This window comes from Centroberyx gerrardi, chromosome 23 (assembly GCF_048128805.1).
Source record: "Centroberyx gerrardi isolate f3 chromosome 23, fCenGer3.hap1.cur.20231027, whole genome shotgun sequence".
NCBI classification, from domain to species: Eukaryota; Metazoa; Chordata; class Actinopteri; order Beryciformes; family Berycidae; genus Centroberyx; species Centroberyx gerrardi.
In genome coordinates, this window is record NC_136019.1 from 22,126,780 (window position 1) to 22,147,958 (window position 21,179).

At 39.0% G+C, this 21,179-nt stretch overlaps 2 protein-coding genes across 2 annotated transcripts in view; one reads left to right on the forward strand and one right to left on the reverse strand.

The window, feature by feature from the left end:
* The window catches only part of trappc14 (trafficking protein particle complex subunit 14), a 113,258-nt gene extending 97,820 nt beyond the window's left edge, over positions 1 to 15,438 (forward strand). The window contains exons 7-13 of the mRNA XM_078281843.1: positions 855 to 916; positions 1,887 to 2,059; positions 3,348 to 3,350; positions 9,808 to 9,950; positions 11,016 to 11,212; positions 12,653 to 12,817; positions 13,180 to 15,438. Coding sequence (XP_078137969.1) covers positions 855 to 916; positions 1,887 to 2,059; positions 3,348 to 3,350; positions 9,808 to 9,950; positions 11,016 to 11,212; positions 12,653 to 12,817; positions 13,180 to 13,183 — 747 coding nt within the window. The 3' untranslated portion in view covers positions 13,184 to 15,438. The remainder of the gene's footprint in view (positions 1 to 854; positions 917 to 1,886; positions 2,060 to 3,347; positions 3,351 to 9,807; positions 9,951 to 11,015; positions 11,213 to 12,652; positions 12,818 to 13,179) is intronic.
* Positions 15,439 to 17,788: 2,350 nt separating this feature from the next.
* Positions 17,789 to 21,179, reverse strand: part of zanl (zonadhesin, like) — a 68,152-nt gene continuing 64,761 nt past the window's right edge. Inside the window, exons 49-52 of the mRNA XM_078281770.1 lie at positions 21,031 to 21,168; positions 20,052 to 20,148; positions 19,196 to 19,239; positions 17,789 to 17,847 (exon numbers count right to left, since the gene is read on the reverse strand). Of these exons, the coding sequence (XP_078137896.1) occupies positions 17,789 to 17,847; positions 19,196 to 19,239; positions 20,052 to 20,148; positions 21,031 to 21,168 (338 nt within the window). The remainder of the gene's footprint in view (positions 17,848 to 19,195; positions 19,240 to 20,051; positions 20,149 to 21,030; positions 21,169 to 21,179) is intronic.

A 21,179-nucleotide genomic window follows, 5' to 3' on the forward strand; every position in this document is an offset into this window, starting at 1 on the left:
TCCCAGCACATGGATTTAAAAACACAACCTTAACAACAGTAAACATAACCCCCCACAAACAATGAAGTCATCCTTTGGGCCAATCTGGAACAATTAAAATCAAGCAACAATAATGTAAGTATAGAGTAAATACTGTAGTATAGATGTATCTCAGTGTCTTAAAGTCGAGATGAAACGGCATTTTGAGAGTATCTAACTTCCGTATCGTGACGTATTTCCGAGTGAAACAGGAAAGACAGGCGGGACATAACGTTGGGAGGAATTTGATTTGAACGTTGAAAAGTGGGCGTGTCATAACACCCGAAGACACACCGAAGTACCATGCTGTTGCTAGCTAGCTAACGCTAATGAATGTTAGCTCTGTGCGCTAAAAGTTGAAGATTGATTGATGGGTGGATGTCATGATATTATTGGTTGAAATTGGTTATGGACATGCTTACGTAAGCACACGGCATATTTTGTTTTACAGGAAGAAAACATGATTGAATTTTGATATAAGAATACAAAGAAATTGATTTTTTGTATTTTTTTTGGCATATATTGTTAAATAGGTGCATAATATGACCGGGGATGTGATCTAAAAGGGTTAAAAAGGCATTTTTCATTTCATCTCGACTTTAAGGCTTTGTACCAAGTTTGATGTTGGTAGGGCAAAAAATGTAAAGGGCTTTGCTGTGAGTTTATCTACAAATGTGTTGCAGGTTCTGTCACCCTGTGGTCAGAAAATGTCATCTTGGATTTACCTTGAGGAAACTTGCAAACACCCTGACATCACATTTTCTGTGCAAATGAAAGTGAATAAAGAAAGTGGGAAATTACATGTTGTACTAAGTTTGTGTTTGTTGTTTCTCTAGGGTCTGGAGGTCCCGCTGGTCGCTGTGTTACAGTGGTCCACCCCAAAATTCCCCTTCACCAGGTACCTGATGGTTTATTCTGTTCCAGGCTAAATTTATGGAGGCTCTAGTGTGCCAGCCTAATTATTATAGACTAGTTCAATGATTAATTATTACTGATTAATTAATAGATACATTTGTAAAACATTTTATGCAGTGATTAAATAAATTTTGTTTTTAAATGTATTTCTTAATTAATCAATAATAATTCATCACTGAACTAGTCAGTAATAATTAGGTTGGCACACTAGAGCTTCCATAAAATTATCTACCCCCTATTTTGAAATTAAAGGCTGCCTTGCCTCCTCCTGTGTCTTTCATGTCCTACACCCTTTGTTCTTTATTCTCAATTATCATATCATGTTTTTTTTTATACTTGCCTTGCTATGTTTGCCATAGATGGGCTCCAGATATTTTGATAACCTCAATGGATCATATGCTGTTTGTCTTTACTATTGGTGGAATTCTATATGGAATTTTAAATGTCACAAAACTGAGCTTGTACATTTATGTTTGTGCTTGTAAACTTGGTTTTGCAAGTTTATAAATGTAGGTCTGTGGTTGCAAGCTTAATTTTGCAAGTTTGTATATTTAGGTCCGTGCTTGCAATTTCAATTTTAGCTGTGCGGCAAAAAAATCACACGCGGATTATTCAACATTATTCTCCTCCGAAACCACCTCTGTCGACTTTAGCAAAGGTGATTGTATCCCTTTCTTGTGGCTGTGGACAGATGTCATATAGATATAACATACTTATAGACAAATCCAAAAAATCCTCTGACATTGAAAGAATAACGTGGAGTAATGATATGGATTTAGAAATCTCAGAAGTATGGGAAAGTATGTTACAAAGCTCAGGTTCAGACTATTAACACAAGATAATAGATAATAATATAGACTGCTGTATAAACGTAGTACAGAAACACTCTTCCATTGCCTATGGAGATGTTCAGAGATCATAAATATATTGTTCTCTCTTGGCTTCCGGTCCAGGTATATCTCCACCCATTACTCGCTGCCCAGCGTGCGGTTGGATCGTCCTCGGCTGGTGATGACGGCTTCCTGTCCCAGTGCCGTCAGGCCTCAAGACCACTTCCGGGTCAAATACACCCTGCTGAACAACCTGCAGGACTTCCTGGCTGTCCGTCTGGTCTGGACACCCGAGGGTAAATAGCAGAAGACTACAGACTTCACCTTTGTACAAGTCCCACTTTTCACATGCTTACTGGCAGTTGAAGGCCCAGTTCCTTGCTCAAGGGCACCTCGACAGTAGTTGTTGAGGGAGGGGAGAGTGTTACTCATTAACTTTCCTCACCTAAATTTTCCCAACTGGTCAGGGGATTAAAAACGACAACACAAGCCCTCTACCCTGAAGACTACTGTCGCCCCCCTGTATCCTACTTAACTAAACTTTCAACAAAGTAACAGTACTTATATTCAAGTATACAAGTAAAATTACTGATGTAAAAATCTACTTGAGTAAAAGGAAAAAATAAAAGTAGGTCATTTAAAATGTAAAAGTACTTAAAAACAAGCCATTGTTACATATGTTACATAAGGACAGAGTTGAATAATTGATATAGCATGTCTTTATAGACTGTTGAGCCTGCCAAAATTAAGATTCTGAAATTCATGATATTCACTCCATGATTTAAAAAAAAAAAGAAAGAAAAAGAAAATGCCCATCCCCATTATTCAATAACATTACTACATTGATGTTTCTTTTGCTATTAGCTAACTAATTAGCTAGACAACAACCAGGCTAACACAAACCAATAGTAATGTAGCTGGAAGGATGTTAACTAAGCTGCTATCATGGATACATTTGAGCATTTAATGTTACAGTTAGTTAACTGAACATTTCGTCCACATGCTGATGCAGATGCAATTTACAGCTGGCCAGTTTCTGATACAGTGCTTATGGAGAGAGCAGACAAAATGTTTTAACAAGTTCAACATGTTTTAACAAGTATCTGCCAGCTGAACGTTATTAAAGGCAGGTCTTTATTTCCAGTTGTTTGCAACATTGATGTTGATTTTTGTTTCAATTTAAAAAAATCATGAAGTCCCAGGCACTTATGTGGGGTGTAGAGGAGCACCTATGGGATCTGTCCATGTTGTAGGTGTTGTAAGGGCTCAAAAGTTCAGAAATATGTGGAGATGAAGACGTGCAGAGCTTTATAAGCCAAGTAGCAAGATTTTAAAGTTGATTCTGTAGCTGACAGGCAGCCAGGATTTGTGCTGCTGCATGTTATCAAGCATTAGGTAATATCTGGGTGGGGTATGTCCATTATTACATTCTCCACTTCACGTACTGAATACTGAATAAATCCCTGGGGTGTGAACTGCATAAAAACTGGGGAGGGCCGTAAACTGTCTGCATTGCTGTGAGCTGAAATCAGCTGCACCGGTCCAGTTGTGGTCATGACTGGGTCAGCTACCAGATGAACAAAGCTGGTCTTCTCCAGAAACTTTACATCTCTTTTTTACTGTTGACATTATCCCCCAAAAGACTCTGTTTCATGACTCTAGGACAAGGCCAGACATCTATAAATCAAAATACATGGCTGGCAATGGGAAAACTGAGATCTTTTTGCTGAAAATCTGACTTTTTTGAGAGTTTCCTGCAAGATATTGATCCTATCGTGAATGTACAGAGAGTGGGATGTTTGCTGACTGAGACAAAGGAAAAAGGGTGGGGGGGTGAGGGGGTGGGGGGTGGACAACCTTGTGATGTTTAAAAAGCTTCAACTCCAGTCCATGTGTTACTTTAAAATCTACGCTATATTTCTCGGAGCTCCTTTGTTTATGTAGATCACCCTTAATAGGCTAGTGACAATGCCCCCAAAATTTTGAGATACCCCTACCGGAGGTAGAACAAAACACAACAATGTTTTTCCTCATCTCTAAGGTCTCCCATATATGAAATGGATTCTTGTATAAAAATATTTTCCTGCAAAAATGGTTAAATTGATAGATATTGTTATACATCCGAGAGCTTTCAAACTTGACATGCTAGCAGTCAGAAAGTTGCTTAACCTAATAGAAAAAACTGGATGTGAATATCTTGATGCATGTAGGAAATATAGACCTATGAACACATACCTAAAATAAGCGGAAATGTAAAAAATGAATATCTATGCAGGATGTTCTCATTTACTTTGTAGTAACTCTGCCATGGGAAAACACAGGGCTTGTTGGAAAGGTGTGGTTGTGCTGAATCCAGCAATATCACATATGTAAATGTAGCTTGCATAGTCAGGGAGTTACATGACTAAATGTATGAGGTGTCCCAAACAAAAGAAAACGAAACATTGACATAATGAAGTCTCCAGTCCAAAACTCATTATTATCATAATCAGGGGTGAGAAGAATATTGACAAATTCAATGTTACTGCAAAGAAAAGTCACTTGAGGAAAAGTGCTGGTCTATAATGTTAATATATTTATGATACATTTCATATATGGAAACAAAGATACAATTGAATCAGGTTGAAATTGAAATAGAACACCTTTATTGAAATATTTACATCCACTTTAGTTTCTTTTTGGCCAAATCATTACTACAGAATGGAAAATAAGTGTTGTTTGAGTTTGAATAAGACTACCTTCTATTTTTGTAAATATTGGCTATGGTGAGAAGTCTCACTGGATTAGGTTTTAATTTTATTTGAGAACTAAGCTCATCCAATGAAAAGAAATATTATGGAGTTGATTATGTTAAAATCTGGATGAAGGATTTTTTTTATTTTAGGGTAAATTAATCTGCCCTCCACTGACTCAAATCATAGGGTAGCAACAAACTTAGAAATGCTGCTTCACTACCTCCCAATTTCCCTGCTTCAAATTGTTCTTTATAAATTAGAATAAAAGAAAATAGAATAGAATACTACTTTATTAATCCCCATGGGGAAATTAATCTTCTGCATTTAACCCATCCAAACAGCCCATACACAAACACACAGCCATAAACTAGAGAGGCCTGAGGGCACAATGGCAGGAGCTTGCTAATTGGGTCCAGAACCTCAATTCCGTGACCATTCTCTGGCTAAGATGTTTTGATGATTGATTTGACTTCTATGGACCTTTTATAAAAAATGTAGCCCCCTGGTCCCTCCCAAAAATCCCAGGATTTTTTGCCAAATCCAAGATGGCCGCTGGCGCCATCTTGAAAAATTGAAATTGAAATTGAAAACTTTTGAACCAGAGCACCTAGAATCATGTATGAAGACACTTTTTTGTGTAAGTCGACCACAAGGATTCCGATTCTGACATCAGTTTGGCGTTATGACATCATTTTGACCCAGAAATCCAAGATGGCCGCCATCCAGTAGAGTGAAAACGTAATTTTTGAACGGGAAGGTAAGATGTGGTGTTTGGGGTTTGCCATTTTTACAGTATGTAAGGAAGGAGAATAACAATGGTAAACTATAGCTATTATAATTACGAATCCATGCCTACCAAACATGTATGGTTTAGTAATGGCAATTTATGTTTTGGGGGTCAATTCATAATTATGTTCACTGAAAAGATGTTAATGTCAAAACCCATTTTACCTTGGTACTGCTGTACTTTAACCTCTTCTTCCCTACTGCCCCCACCACTGGGTCCATCATTATAAACGCAGGTTGCACGGCCAAGCTTTGTTCAAACTCACAGAACTTTATTTTAAATTCTAGTCAAGATAACACGTTTTCCAAAGACACCAAATATGTCATGCTGACTTACAGGAAAATGTGTATAAAATGATACACAAACATATAGATTTGATGTAATGGTGCAGCCATAAAAACATGGCGTCTTGTATTTGAATATTTCATTCAATAGAGCTTCAAGAAAGTTGGAACAGCAGATACAGAATATGGATGTGATGTTGTACAGTTAGGAAAAAAAAAATTCTAACTTTGAAGCTGCTTAAGGGGAAATTTAAGGGTAAAGTCAGTACATCATCATCTCCCTCCTCCTCCTCATCCTCCTCACTCATCTTCCTCGCTCTCTTCAGCTGGCCCTGGTGCAGGTAGATGCCTCGGGAGAGCAGGTCGCGTGTGGCGGACAGGGCGACAGCGACCACCCACCAGCTCCCAGCCATGTCCGAGTGGCGAGGGGTGGTGCTTCAGGGAGGGGTGCCGCATTAGATACGCCAAGTAGTTGGCACGGAGGCAGTGTTGGCGTAGGCTATCTGCATCTGGAGGGAGACGGATGAATGATTTGTTCTTCATTCTCTTCCACTTCGCGGCACGGGCCTCAGTCATGGTGCTACTCTTCTTGTCGCCATAGATCACATGTCGTGTGAACTCGAAGAGCTCCTCTACCACCTCCTCCTCAAGGTCAAGGCTATCTCCGTACCGCGAGAGCTGCCGTCGTGCCACAGGGTTCTTCGCCACCTCGTCATGCACCGACGACTTACCCTTGCCGTAGAAGCCTGAGTTGGCCTCACAGCCTGTAATACAGTGTAGCTGCACAATACAGTCTGCCATCTCCTCAGTCACCAGGCCACGGCAGAAGACTGTCTCCTGCTTTCTCTTGATACAGAGCATACCGGGCAGCTGCTGCGAGATGACCGCTGCTGCGATATAGGCATCGGTATCAGCTGTATCAATGACAACAGGGCCACTGTAGCCTGACTCGCGCAGAACTGCATAAGCAGAGAAGAGGATGGTGTCAGCCTCAGACTGGTCAAAGCTGTAGTTCTGCATCGGTTGCTGGGTTGACAAGTTGGTGCAGTGGGAGCCAACAGAGTAGACAATCTCTGCATCTACATTCTGTGCAAGGTCGGTCAGGTAGCTGCATGTTAGTTTTTACAGCCGCCCCTTGTTGCTGACGCTACACAGCAGCGTTTTGAACGCTCTGGCAGAGGGGAAGGGGTCGCCCAATTTCATGTAGGTGTTGGGGACATGTGCCTTACCCTGTACCCGCAGGTCTCGCTCGTCATCTTTAGTCGAGTATGCTGTGTCGTACGGGTCGTTCACACAGATGATACGGTCAGCATCACCATGGCTGACAAGGATGATGGATGACACCTTGTGGACGTAGTCCGACCACTTGTATGGGGTGCCATCTTGCGTCTGCCAATCTTCTGCTGATGAAGTTGCCATCCTCCAGATCATGCCCATGTCGACGAGAGCGATGTAGTGTTCTTGCAGATCTACAGATTGGAGAGAGAGCTTCTGGATGAGCTTGCTCTTCTGCGTCTTCCTGTATGTGCCGTTGGAGTTGAATAAGACCACACACTCCTCGACAACACGATGTTCCAGTGTGTGTGTGTGTGTGTGTGTGTGTGTGTGTGTGTGTGTGTGTGTGACAGCTAAAGTTAACAACTGGTAGCGATTGTGATAAAGCTAGCAAATATGAAATTTGATTAGCCTTTATTAACAGATATAATTTAAGATTATGAAATGTGATTCAATTTTCATTTTATTTTTGCCTAACTGGGTGGGAATGTTAAGGAAATAGCAATATATAATGATAAAAATACCATGAAAATTTTGATACTTACTTTTACCTCAGGTTTACATTACGGGGAGTAACACACACACACACACACACAAACACACAAAGAGAGACACAGACACATGTATAATACATGTCTTACCATATTTTTTACTAAATGCCTATACCTTCAAAATCAGTGTGCCAACCAAGTTATATTTGTTTAAACCTTGGTGTATTATACATCATTTGAAAGGTAATGTCATGATCTACCAGAATAAATGATCAAATATAGTTTAAAAAGTAAAATGTACTTTAGAAGGTGTCTTTTATAGACAATTTTCACTGAAAAACACCATTGTTTACCATTGTTATTCTCCTTCCTTACATACTGTAAAAATGGCAAACCCCAAACACCACATCTTACCTTCCCGTTCAAAAGTCACATTTTCACTCTACTGGATGGTGGCCATATTGGATTTCTGGGTCAAAATGATGTCATAACATCAAACTGATGTCAGAATCGGAATCCTTGTGGTCGACTTACACGAAAAAGTGTCTTCATACATGCTTCTAGGTGCTCTGGTTCAAAAGTTAATTTTTCAAGATGGCGCCAGCGGCCATCTTGGATTTGGCAAAAAATCCTGGGGGCTAAATTTTTTATAAAAGGTCCATAGAAGTCAAATAAATCATCAAAACATCTTAGCCAGAGAATGGTCACGGAATTGAGGTTCTGGACCCAACTATGCATCTGATCTTGACTCTGACAACCCTCCGGTTGCCAGATTTTTGTGCCATCTGGCCAGGAATTCGAACCGGCAACCTTCGGACTACTAGTCTGCTTCTCTAACCTCTGGGCTACCTACCGCCCAAGTTACCCACCTATTATTTCTACCAGCCCACCCTAATATAGCAGGCTAAAACCGGCCCTGGTCAGGTTATGAAGATATCCATGAAGACAACGATACAGCTACAGCTATAGCTACAGCTGGGTCCAACCGGTAGCCTAACAGTAGCCAAGTGTTTTACATAAGATCAACTCAAACAGACTTGATTCAGTTGATTGATTTGCTGTGAGGATGACCTTGAGCATCAGATGAGTGGAGCTTGGTTTCCCTCAGCCAGGCAAGCTAAATCAATCACATATTAGTAAGTTTTTCTCTGCGGTAGCATAACTTATACTTTAGTTGGATTTGCGTGTATTTTATGAAGACTGCAGACTTCATATCAATTTCTCATTTTCTTTTGTTTGGGACATTTCATAAATTTCATTGACTTTTACTCAAGTTAATTTTCTCTGTAGTATCATTACTTCTGCTTGAGTTGAATTTGTCAATATTCTTCTCACCCCTGATTATGATAATAATGGGTTTTGGACTGGAGACTTCATTATGTCAATGTTTCGTTTTCTTTTGTTTGGGACACCTCATACATTTAGTCATGTAACTCCCAGACTATGCAAGCTACATTTACACATGTGACACATCTGTGTTTCTATGACAATCCATGGCAGAGTTACTACAAAGTAAATGTAAAACATTCTGCATAGATATTCATTTTTTACATTTCCGCTTATTTTAGATATGTGTTCATAGGTCTATATTTCCAAATGCATCAATATATTCACATCCAGTTTTTTCTGTTAGGTTAAGCAACTTTCTGACTGCTAGCATGTCAAGTTTGAAAGCTCTCGGAGCTTGTATTATTAATCTACATGAGTTTATATGTCTCAACTCCCATACGACCAGGCTATATTTTGGTTCTTTTTTAGTTTTGGGGTGTATAACAATAACTATCAATTTAACCATTTTTGCAGTAAAATATTTTTATACAAGAATCCGTTTCATATATGGGAGACCTTAGAGATGAGGAAAAACATTGTTGTGTTTTGTTCTACCTCCGGTAGGGGTATCTCAAAAACTAAAGCCCTTTTTGACAGTTAGTCACTAGGCTATAAAGGAATGTACCCAGTTTTTGGTAGATTGTCCTGTTGGTCAACTTAGCCATTAGGTAATGAGAACATAGACACCAAATTCATCCATGTGTCCAGGGTAGATTGTTGGCTCCAGTGCTCCATGCTAACACTTTAGCATACACTATGTTGAGTGATAGTAAGTATGGCTCCAGCCATCTTTTTTTTTTTTTACAGTCTATGTGTTCTAATCATACACTTAATGGCTAAGTGAATCTCCCACAACTCACTGTATTCCTTTAAGTGGAGCACCTTTAAATTATCCAGTCCTCTGTCCCCGATATATATTGACGTCTTTCTCACATCTGCATTTGTTCACTCCCACTTATTTCATCGTATTGTTTTATTTTATCTTATTTCTTTCATTGTTGATCTGTTTTTCTTGTCTGTAAAGCATTTTGCATTGCACACTGGTGTACGAAAACATGCTATATAACTAAAGGATGATTACCTTGTCCAACTTTCACCTCTCCACCCCATCCCACCCAATACATTCACCCCTCCCCTTGTCAGGGTCAGGTCATGGAGGAGGTCAGGAGGACCAAGTGGGGGCAGTGGTGTGCCAGTCTCCTCATAACAACCTGGGACAATGTAGGAAGGGCAGCACTCTCTCCTTCACTGTCACCTTCCAGATACTCAGGACTGGACTCTTTGAGGTACCTAAGGCCATAATGGAAGTGCAAGTGTGTGTGTCTGTGATGTCATTACCTCATGTCACCCTCGTACCTACTGAATCATTTCTCCTCTATCTCTATCCCCCTTCTATGTCTCTTCTTAGCTCTTATTCGATTTCTATGGTTACAGGTATACTGTAAGGGCTTTAAGGCCCTGACCTTTGTTCCCCTTATTAGGGTTTGACTGATATGTTTTTTTAATTCCCATACTGATATTTTTGGTAAGTATTCAGTGTTTTTCCCAGAATTGTATTCTTGCTAGGGTGGAAAAACCTCTGAAACAGCATTTAGACAATGGGACACTAAAACTCTCCATTGAAACTAGGGCTGCACAATTCATTTTATATTAATTGAGATTACGATTATGGCCATGGCGATATAGTAATCGTGAAAAATTGCGATTACTGCATTCCATTTAATTGGCATTTAAGTTTTCTAACTTAGTTTCAAACTGCTCTAAACAGCAAATGAGCGTTGTAACCAATCACAGGCAGATCCGTTGAGCTTGTTGAGTGAACTGGCGAATCAGAGGCATTCATATTATATGACCAAGTTGACAAGTAAATTGTCAACTTGTGGGAAACACTAGCAATGATCATTTTTGTGATAATTGTGCAGCCATAATTGAAACCTAGGAGAGTTACAGTAATCATACATATTCATGCATACTTGTGTGGAATCCTATCAAAATGTCAGATAAGAGTCAAGTCTGGTTAAGGGCTTCCCAAATACAACCAGCATAGTATTGATCAATTCTATAATAAATCCATTATCAATCAAACTGCATCATATATTTCATATCAGAGGTGGACCACACTGACTGGACCAGATCCCATTTTTAATAAAACGCCAATATTGACCCGATATCAGTCTAACCCTACTTATTTTTGGTTGTCATTTAATGTTCCAGGAATTGAAGCTTATTTTCCTGTTGTATTCATCGTTGTACTGGATGAGTATCAGCTAAGTGGCCAAAATGTAAATGTCGTCATTGTACTTAAGAAGTTCTCTTCCACACCCCCACCCCCACTTCCCTTCCACCACCAGTTGAGCCAGCATATGAAACTAAAGCTCCAGTTCACGGCGTGCGTGTCGAACCCTGCCGCGGAGCCTCGGCCGCTGTCGCTGTCCAGGAGGAACTCCCCATCATCCAGCCCCGCAGTCAGGGAGCTGCTGGACCGACAGAGCCTGGGCCGCTCCCAGAGCTTCTCCCACCAGCAGCCTTCCAGGTCGCACCTCATGAGGTACGGAGGATCAACACCGCCTTTAAATGTTCCTCCTCATATCCTACTTACAAATTCGGAAGTTGTAAATGGCCTACATTTTGACTGATGTGGGTTTTTGAAGGCCAACACTGAACTGTCGATATGATGTGCCAATATTCAGTATCTTTGTTTTTGACCATTTTCATGCCCAAAAATTCCAAGAAAAGTCAAGCAGTCATTGTTTCCCACTGAATATTATTCTTATCAGGGTGGAAAAGCCTCTGGCACAGCATTTAGACCATCATGGGACACTAAAATTCTCCATTGAAAGCCATACTAATGAAATTGTTTTAGGTGGGTTAGCAGCTCCTTAAAGTCACACAATGAAAAATAACTTTTTCACCTTTTCTCATGCATAGTTGGGTCCATTCCAACTACCATACACCTATTTGACAATTTATGCCAAAATAATGACAAAAGAATATTTGTTTTTTATCAGATTTTTGAGCAATCCCGCCCCTCTGCTCTTCACATCAAATAAAACTGTTTCTCTCCCTAACTGATATCCCATTGGTTTTGAATGATCCCTCCTTGTTATTTCCCGCCCCAATATCCTGTTTCAACAGGAAATACATCAAATTAAGGAAGCAAGATGCTCTCAAAATGTGGTTTCATTGTGGCTTTAAGGCAGAATGAGGCATGTTTCTTAGCCGATTTTGACTAAAATCCTTCCACACCACACTAGAATGGTATATTGTAGAAATTAATATTAACTAATGAAAACAAATTTTAATCATTAAAAAAATCAATAGATAGTTACATTGTGTCCCAGGGCATTAATTATAATTGGAAACATGAAAAGGTTTAATAAATTTGACGGACATTGCTGCCAATGCTCCCATATATTTATTTATCTTCCAACGTTTCGATCGACGTTTAGGTCTTCATCAAGTCACAATCACCACCTATTTATAGTGACATCATAAACATTTGGTTTATCATGGTTGACATCGCCATTACAGCAGTCAGACTGCATGAGAAGAGGTTTATCTGCTGTTTTGATTGGCTGTCTCCCGGCCTACAGCTGAGGATAACACAGCGGTAATATGGCTCCGTCACAATATTCACAGGTGTGGTAAATTTATGAATTAGGGAAAAGTACCGGGTCGCAGATTTTGACTTTGAGTTTTATGAATGAACCCCATAGTCTTGTTTGTTCTCGTTTGTTCGCCATTTTTCTTTTTTCTTGGCACTCAAAAATTCTCTATGCTGGAAAAACCCTGTCAGCTCTGTCAGATTTAACATCTAGTCAGGTGTGAATGTGTAAATTTGTTGTGTTACCACGGTATTTTAATACTGAATGTCAAAGCTTACAGATGATGCTATCCTAAAACAGAGAGCCTAGACATTGCCAGGTTGAATTACACACAGCTATCTATGTACATGACCATGATATTATTGTGTGTTTCCTGGGTCCAGGACAGGCAGTGTGATGGAGCGGCGGGCCATCACGCCACCCGTGGGTTCCCCGGTGGGCAGACCCCTCTACCTGCCCCCTGAGCGGCCCCTCCTGTCCCTGGATAAGATAGCCAAGAGGGAGTGCAAGGTCTTAGTGCTGGAACAAATCAGAGATGGACCGAGCAGGTAAAGCTAGGCTTGAGCGATATCCAAAATTCTATATCGCGATACTGTCCCGACAAAATATTGCGATATATGATATTATCGCACGGGGGGTTTCAGGTTTTTTCGGGGGCGGGGGTATTTTATTTCTTCCAAATTACATCACAGGCTACAATAATAATTATTATTATTAACAGCCTAGAAATGTGATCGATTCAAGCATTGGAGGAAACAAACGAGAGGAAGCGATATTCATCGTGGGAAATGTATATATTCACAAAATATTGCGATATTCGATAATATCCCGATACAAATTTGACTACTGGAGAACAAGTTTGAAACAGACAGAGCAAGTAAAGGAAATTCTCCCTCTGTTTTCCTCTCAGATGATCGAGTCTGGAGGGAGGAGGAAAGTTGTACTACTGGAACAAGTTGGAGACACTGGAGAGAAACAGAAATTCTGCCTCCTCATCACTCTCTCGTTCCTCTATCCCACCTCTGAGCCTCATCCTCTCCCCGAGGGAAACGTATAGAGATGAACAGCGTTGCCTCCGGACGGTGCAGTCAAGAAGATGAGGAGGGAGAAGAGAGGCGTAAAGGCCGAAGGGGAGAATAGCTGGATGGAGAAAACTGAGAGGGATGGAGGGATGCTGAAAGGCAGTGATGATGATGGAGGAAGAAAATGTCCTTGAGGAAGTTTGCTATTTGAGCCAGAACATTTTCTGAGCCTCAGAACAAGGACACACACACACACACACACACACACACACACACACCAAGCTATCATTTCACTGGATGAGCTACTGCTCTAAAAATCAGCAGCAAGTTTTTATTCATGTAATTTTTAATTTCATTTCATTTGATGTCATTCCAGTTTTTATTTCATTTTATTTCATTTCATTCAAGCTCTCCTTTCATTTCATTCAAGTTTTGATTTCATTTTATTGTATTCATATTTTCATTTCATTCATGGTTTTTATTTCATTTAATTTAATTTCATTCCTTTTCGTTTTATTTCATTGTCATGCGTTGGTGTGATTGTTGATATGTACAGTAGATACAGTAAGTTTAAAAGATTTAGGGCTTTCATTAATGCATCGTTGATGGTGATTAACATGGCAGCTCTTGTTTACTTGCAGGACATTATCAGAAAACCCAGATTACCTGCTCATGCCGGGGCTGGTTTAAACATTTATTTCCCTTTTTAAATGGTCTGGGACTGATGCTGCATTCCATTCAAAGTCGGAAGTGGGATATTCCCTGGTAGTAGGTTGTAATTACAACCTCTTTGAGTTCCAGGAAAAACCAGGGAAGAAAAAAAGAAAGAAAAATGGACACCGCAAGATTTTCCCTGTGTTACGTCAACGATATTTGGCAGCGTTAGCTAGCTAGTTAGCATAGAACATTAGCAACTCTAAGTTAAACTTTACATTTCCAATGTATATGTTTAACCACTTACCACACAGGAGTTTTGATACATTTGAGGTCATGTGATGCTGAAAAGGGAACTTAAGTGTATTTTGAGCATTATAAACATGTTAAAAGTAATGCTGTGTAGCGTTTACAGTGTATGCCCGCCATGCTAACGTCAAATAGCTGCATCCTGGAAAACTCTGGGTTGAGAAATCTGGGTCAAATTTCCTACTTGGAATTCTGACTTGAAGGGCCATCCTATTGTATTTCTGCTAGTAAGAAGTCAGAATTTAGGACTGGGATGCAGCATAAGATTGGAGGACTGGCCATAAAAGGAAACTGGTTTGAGTGTTTTGCTCTAAGATTGACATTCACTGGATGAAAAAGAGTCTCGTTTTGAAAAAATAAGTACTTTGCTCCTGCAATGTACAGTCTAGATGAACACACACTGTAAATAGCTATGTTAGAACTTGAATATGAATGGGCTTGTTAAGTGTGTTACAGCCCCATACAGTAGTCTGAACACTGGGTTTTTAGCAGTAAGCTATCAGAATGTTTTTATTTTGTTAATGTTGTCTATTTATTGTTAATATTGGATTTTCAGTTCTGTAGAATCTGATTTTGAATTGATGTTTTTATGTTTTTGCTTTACCTCCGATACACTCCATGGCCAACAGTACAGTGATGTACTAGCACACTTTGAAGTGTACAAGTACAGAAATGTAGCTTTAAGGCTTATAGCTTAAAGCTCATATTCCGTAACAGACCTAGTTCAGTAGCTTGTCTTAAATTGGGTGGGATTTAAATGAATACAGCAAGTTATTGGCAGATTGTCCTGTTAACTGTTAAGTGATGAGAACATAAACACCCAAATCATCCATGTGTAGGCATTGAGACTACTTTCACTCAACAGAGTGTATGCTAAAGTATTAGCATGGAGCCTCCTATCACTCAACACAGTGTATGCTTATTTGCAGATATAATCTGACCCACATGTACTTTGGATCAACACTGCTGATACCATTAGCTTGTGTCACCATTCTTTTTTTGTCATTTTACCATCCACAAAAAAAAAACAATTCCAAGTATTCAGTGTTTCCCCCAGAATTGTATTTCTTGTTTCTAAATTACATTTAGACCATCAAAGGACACCACAACTCTCCATTGAAAGTCATACTCATGAAATTCTTTTAGGTGGGTTAGCAGCTCCTTAAGGCAGGGTGAGAAAATTCAAATGCAAATTGGATTATTGAATTGAACATGCTATTGTATCAAATTTAAGTAAGGTTACACTTCCATATTTGCTACAATACCGACACCTCTGCCTGTTTTTTTGACTAGTATAGCTTTAACTGGCCTACTACAGTAGAATGGTAATAGTGAATTTACAGCCTGTCTTGCTGGATTTTATACTCAAGTGTCCCATAGAGGCTGCTGAACACAAAACTTAGATTACTTTGCTGGACATTTCTCTCTGTTAGTTATACTTGACCTGTACAGTATATTGGTTTAGTCCAATCGATCTAGATAGACAATTTGAGAGTCAGTGTTCCTCTTTGAATGTTTACATTTGCATTTACACTAATCTTCTACCATGGGTGTGTAAAGTCAGATGTATGCAGACATGGTTTCATCTATTTTAGGCTTCTGCATAAGCCTCAACTCTGGAAAATGTTGAAATGTTGTACTATAGTTCTTTCATTTCTTGCTCTCATGTAATTCAGTGGAGTGTGTGTGAAATGTCTGTTTTGCCTGCAGAGATACGAACATGGCTTTGTTTCATTTGCTTCCTGTTTTTCTCAGTAGCTGTTGAGCTGATATGATTTTTCCCCTGAGGTTATCTGCTGATGTTTTGTTGATTTGCATTGCTGCGTTCCGTTTTGCCTTGATCAAGGGTGCGATCACCTACAATTTGTTTTCTTCGGTCTGAACCAGAGATGAAAAGTTTACTTACTGTTGCATTTGAGTCTTCAAAGCAAATCTGATTCCAGTCCCTGTAACTTTAGTTAAGCATGATGGACTTGTCTGTGCTCTTCTCTGGTGTTCATACCAGTTAAGAACACATGAAGAAATAGCTGTATATGAGCATCAGTCCAGACCTCATTTTGTTATGCTAGGCTTGACGAACTACTGGCTATCAGATGTCAACATCCGTCTCCTTATACCCATAAACCCTTGCGTTTTGGGGTTTCCTGTAGTCATTCAACATTCCTATTTTTCCAGTGCAGCTCAAACTCTTGAGTTTACTCCTTCCATTTCCTGAAACTGAAAATAATGTTTTGTCTTCACCGTTTCTGACCAAAGCAGCCATCAGTAGACTGTTAATGTATGTTTGAAGTTATGAATTATCGTCTTTTTGCTTCAAGCACTTTATTTGCTTTCAATGTATTGTTCTACTTTTCTTATTAGTCATATTAGTATTTCCTGCATCTCCTGCAGCTTTCTCACAGCATTGAATTACAGGGTTCCTACACAGGTCTGGGAAGTCTAGAAATATTGGGAAAAAATTGGGGGGGATATTGTTGTACCATCCTGATACACATACAACTACATATTTCATACTTTCTGTGGTTTTAGACCCCTGTCATCTCTCAAATTCTGGTATTTGTTACTGTGAAGAATAATCTTCATCAATAGAGTGATATATCATAGTGGGCCAAAACGATCATTCTTGACAAAGAATCATTCTCAAACAAACATACTTGAATGGAACAATTTTCAAATCAAGATTAATGTCTGGAAAAAGTCTGGAATTTTGTAATTGACACTGTGTATGGACCCTGGAATTACCAACAATAGATGTACTGAGTGCAAGAGATGAATGAGTAATTCTCGAGTTTGAAGACTACTGGTTTTTTTTTTTTACAGGAGTTTAGGCCTGTGTTCACATTGCTGACAAGTTTAAAGACGGTCTGAATGCGCCTTGCTGTAGTTTCATTCCTTATTGTGACACCTGCTGATTAATGGCCTTGATTTTGGTTAAGATGCCTTGGGTCAAAATTAATGTGTGTGGGGGGAAAAGTGTTGAATTTTCCAACAAGTGTTAAAATAGTTGTACCGTATGTTTTGGGGTCTCCTGTTTTGACCAATAAAACACAAGATTGCAGGGTAATGCTTTGTTCTGTGTTTGGTGTTCCTAAAGGTACAAAGGTTTTGGTGTAATGGGCCTTAAAACAAAGACAAACACACTGGAAAAATTGGGTTTGTGTTTTTGGATTTTGCTTGCAGCAACATAATTTATTTCATTCCAAAAAATACATATATACCTTTAAAGGCACAGACATAATTGCACTTTTCTGTTAATTAAATATACATATCCCTGACTAAAATTCTTCATCTTCAAAAGCATAAGTTAAGTAAGCAACACATATGAACAACATGCATAGTATTCACACCTTTAAAAGATAAAAACAATATTTGCTTCATTTGGTTTATAGCTTTATTTTTATATATATATTTTTTTGACAATGGTGAGTCATTTTGAAGCTTAAATGACAGATGCTGCATGTTTGCCTTGTAAGTGTTTGTAAGTGTGGTTCACATGCATTCAAGCAACCAGCAAACAAGTAAAACAGTTGTTAATCACATAGGGGTGACTTTGTCACCTTTCTTCTGGTCATTGATATTTGCGTATGGAACACCTGAGAGAGAAAGAGACAGAGAGATATAGCATTGCATTACATATCTTGTGTATACTGTAGGTTTTGCAATTGAGTCACAAATCTCTAGTCCATAGCAGGCCTACTTTTTATACAAAAAATGGCTAAATACTTAACAGCCAGGCTAGAAACAGAGAGCTAGCTGAAAAAGCTTGTTGTGTGGCTGTAGATCCATTCAGTAACATTCTAAGTAAAAGTGATAGATTTGTTTCCAAATGGAGGTTACTGTGACACCGTAAACTGTCTTGTCTTTAGCCCTAGGCTGATTATCTATTTGCGTTCTTGTGTCCTCCATGACGCGTTTTACGTAATCTAACCACCGAAACACGATTCCAAAACAAAACAACAGGACTGAGGACGGATAGAAAACCCGGAAGTTTCCTTGCCAACCTCAAAATATTGAGGATGCATCGGATGGTGACTTGACCAACGAGAACAAATTGAAAGCCCCAAGATTTATTACGAAAACAACGAACAGCTGTGCATCTTAATCATGCGCGGGACGTGAAGCACACAGTCCATCTCAAACTGTAAGGAAGCTTCTGTGTACTTATTTCATGAGACAGAGTCAGACTCGAGTCACAGTTTCAATTGCTTGAGACTTGATTTGATGCATGAAGAGAATACTTGAGACTTGACTTGGGTTCTGGTGACTTGGGACTTGACTTTGACTTGTACTTTGATGACTTGAAAAGGTTTCTAAAGTCTTGACTAAAGATCTTGATTGCATTGTTGAAACTGATTATAGAAATCAAATGCTCTTACCAAGTTTTTATCCTATTAAAACCATACTTCATTGAAAAGTCGTATATATTTAGTTTTCTTTAAGATATTAAATTGATACTGGACTCTTGATTTGTTCTGACTTGACTTGCTGCTCTACGTTTAGAGTTGGGACTTAACATTAATGACATGGACTTGACTTGGACTTGACTTGGTAATCTACATTTAGACTTGGGACTTGACTTGAGACTTGTGCCTCAAGACTTGAGACTGACTTGGGACTCGAGCAAAGTTGACTTGGTCACACCTCTGTCATGAGAAGATCGTTCTCCCCAAGACAACTTGGGAAGAACGTTCTCCACAAGGACACAAGTAACGACTTGGCTTTCTTTAATTTGATATTCAGCCCTAGTCTCCACACAAGAGTCAGCTCAGTTAACCTGAACAAAAAAGATAGCTAACTAGCCAGAAGGCTCATCTAGCAAAGACACTGATGTTAATGTTAACATGCCAACACTAGCTTCTACTCGACACATTAGCTAGTGTGCTAACAGTGCTAAAATGATCAGAATTTAACCATGTCAATTCATTTCTATGAAGTTCTTACTTGATTTCATGCTGAGTTTTTGCGACTCATACTTTTTCTTGTTCCTGTGAAGGTAAAAAGCCAGTGTTAGAAACCCAGAAGTGAACATGATTATTGATATATTCTGGCTAGCCTAGTGTTAAAAGTAAAAAAAAACGTGTTGATCCCAAAAATCAAGAAGTGATGAATTGTCTTTCTCTCATGAAATCACTCAGGGATTATTCAAGCACACATAAACCATTGTCTGCTGGAGCTCAACTAGATAAGCTTGGGACCTGGAATGAATATGAAACTTTTTCTGTATTCACATCCCCATCACAAAAATGGCATAACGACAGAAAATCATCCACTCCCATCATAAAAATTATTAAAAGTGTTATAGTGTTAAACATTGGACTGTTGGACCTACAGTGTAATTGTTTAGCTATAAAACACATGGATTATGCAGAAGCTTGATGGACATTTTCTACTTTTTTAGATGACTGAATTTCCATTGTGGGGTGAACTATTCCTTTAATGGCCAATACTGGAAAACCAATATATTGGTTTACCCTAATTTGTAATGATATATTATTACACTGATCATCCTATTATCCTGTTTATTTTGAGATATGAGATTTTTGCAGTATATGTATGTATATGATTATTATAGTATATTACTGTCGTTGGGTAAAAACAGGACGGCAATTTTTTTTTTTTTTTCTGGAACGTTTCCATGGTCATTATGAGAAAATATTCATTTATTTTCTGCATGACTGAAAAACATACTTTTGCAGATAATCCAGACAGCAGCCGTAACCTGTTTGGTTACTATACTTCCACACACACATGCATGGATATCCATACAGTATACACAGCAACACCAGCAGTGACTTACTTGGCGTTGCGTCTGCAAACACACGCTATGGTTGTGATGATGATGATGATGGCGGCTACGGAAGCCAGAACCGCAATCAGGATGATCCACTTGGTTTCTGGTGGAAGACAAACGACAACGAAAGAAACAATGAGACTGTTGATTTCCATCTGCAGTTAGAGCCTCGACATTAAAGGACTATTTACTACACTGCGTGCATACTTTACATTACTACCGACTGTTTGCCAGTTATTTGGTTGCTTTTTGTTGAAAACCAGATCATTTCACTTTTGGAGTCTGAATTCAAAACTTGGTAAAGCTTTATTGTCCGGGTCCACAATTTCCTAATAATTTCCTAGAAAGGAACTGTTAATTTCTTAGGAAGTTTCCTGGAAAGAACCATGAAATGATGTAGTAGTTATACAGAGTCTGGTGGAGTCGATAAGATACTGTAAATTTCTAAAAGAATTTCATGGAAAGAACTGCAAAACTATAAACCATTTATTGGAAAAAATAATAGGCAGAGGTCAATTATCAGAAGTCATTATTCATATAATTATATAATATAGTTATTTGTTGAATTCATAATTCATTTTAGTTCATTTCTTATTTTTATTTTTATTAACTACTGCATAATTTCATGGTTCTGTCTTGGAAACAGAAGAAATTGGAGGAACTTGCCAACTACCATTGAACTCTTTCTCTATCTTCCCTATAATTAGAACATAATTTCATGGTTCTTTCTAGGAAACTTCCTAAGAAATTAACAGTTCTTTTCTAGGAAATTATTAGGAAATTGCGGGCCCGGAAAATAAAGCGTTACCCAAAACTTACATGGCCTTTCCTGCTGAGTAAATTTCATTACCCAGAAAAACCATTCAAAATCCATTCTGTAGTTGCTAAATTGCTGTTGATAAAAACAATTGGGCAGTTTTTCTGAATTCTTGATAAGAGGAATCTTGAGCGGTGAAAGGATGAAATGGATGATGGTTGACTGTACCCAGTCCTCCGGTCTCAGTTTTCTCCACCTCACAGTTTCTGCCCTCGTAGCCGTCCGGACAGTCGCAGGTGTAGCTGTCGCTGCTGCCCTCCTTGCAGCTCCCTCCGTTCAGACAGGGGTAACTGAGGCAGGGACTCACTGGAGGAAAG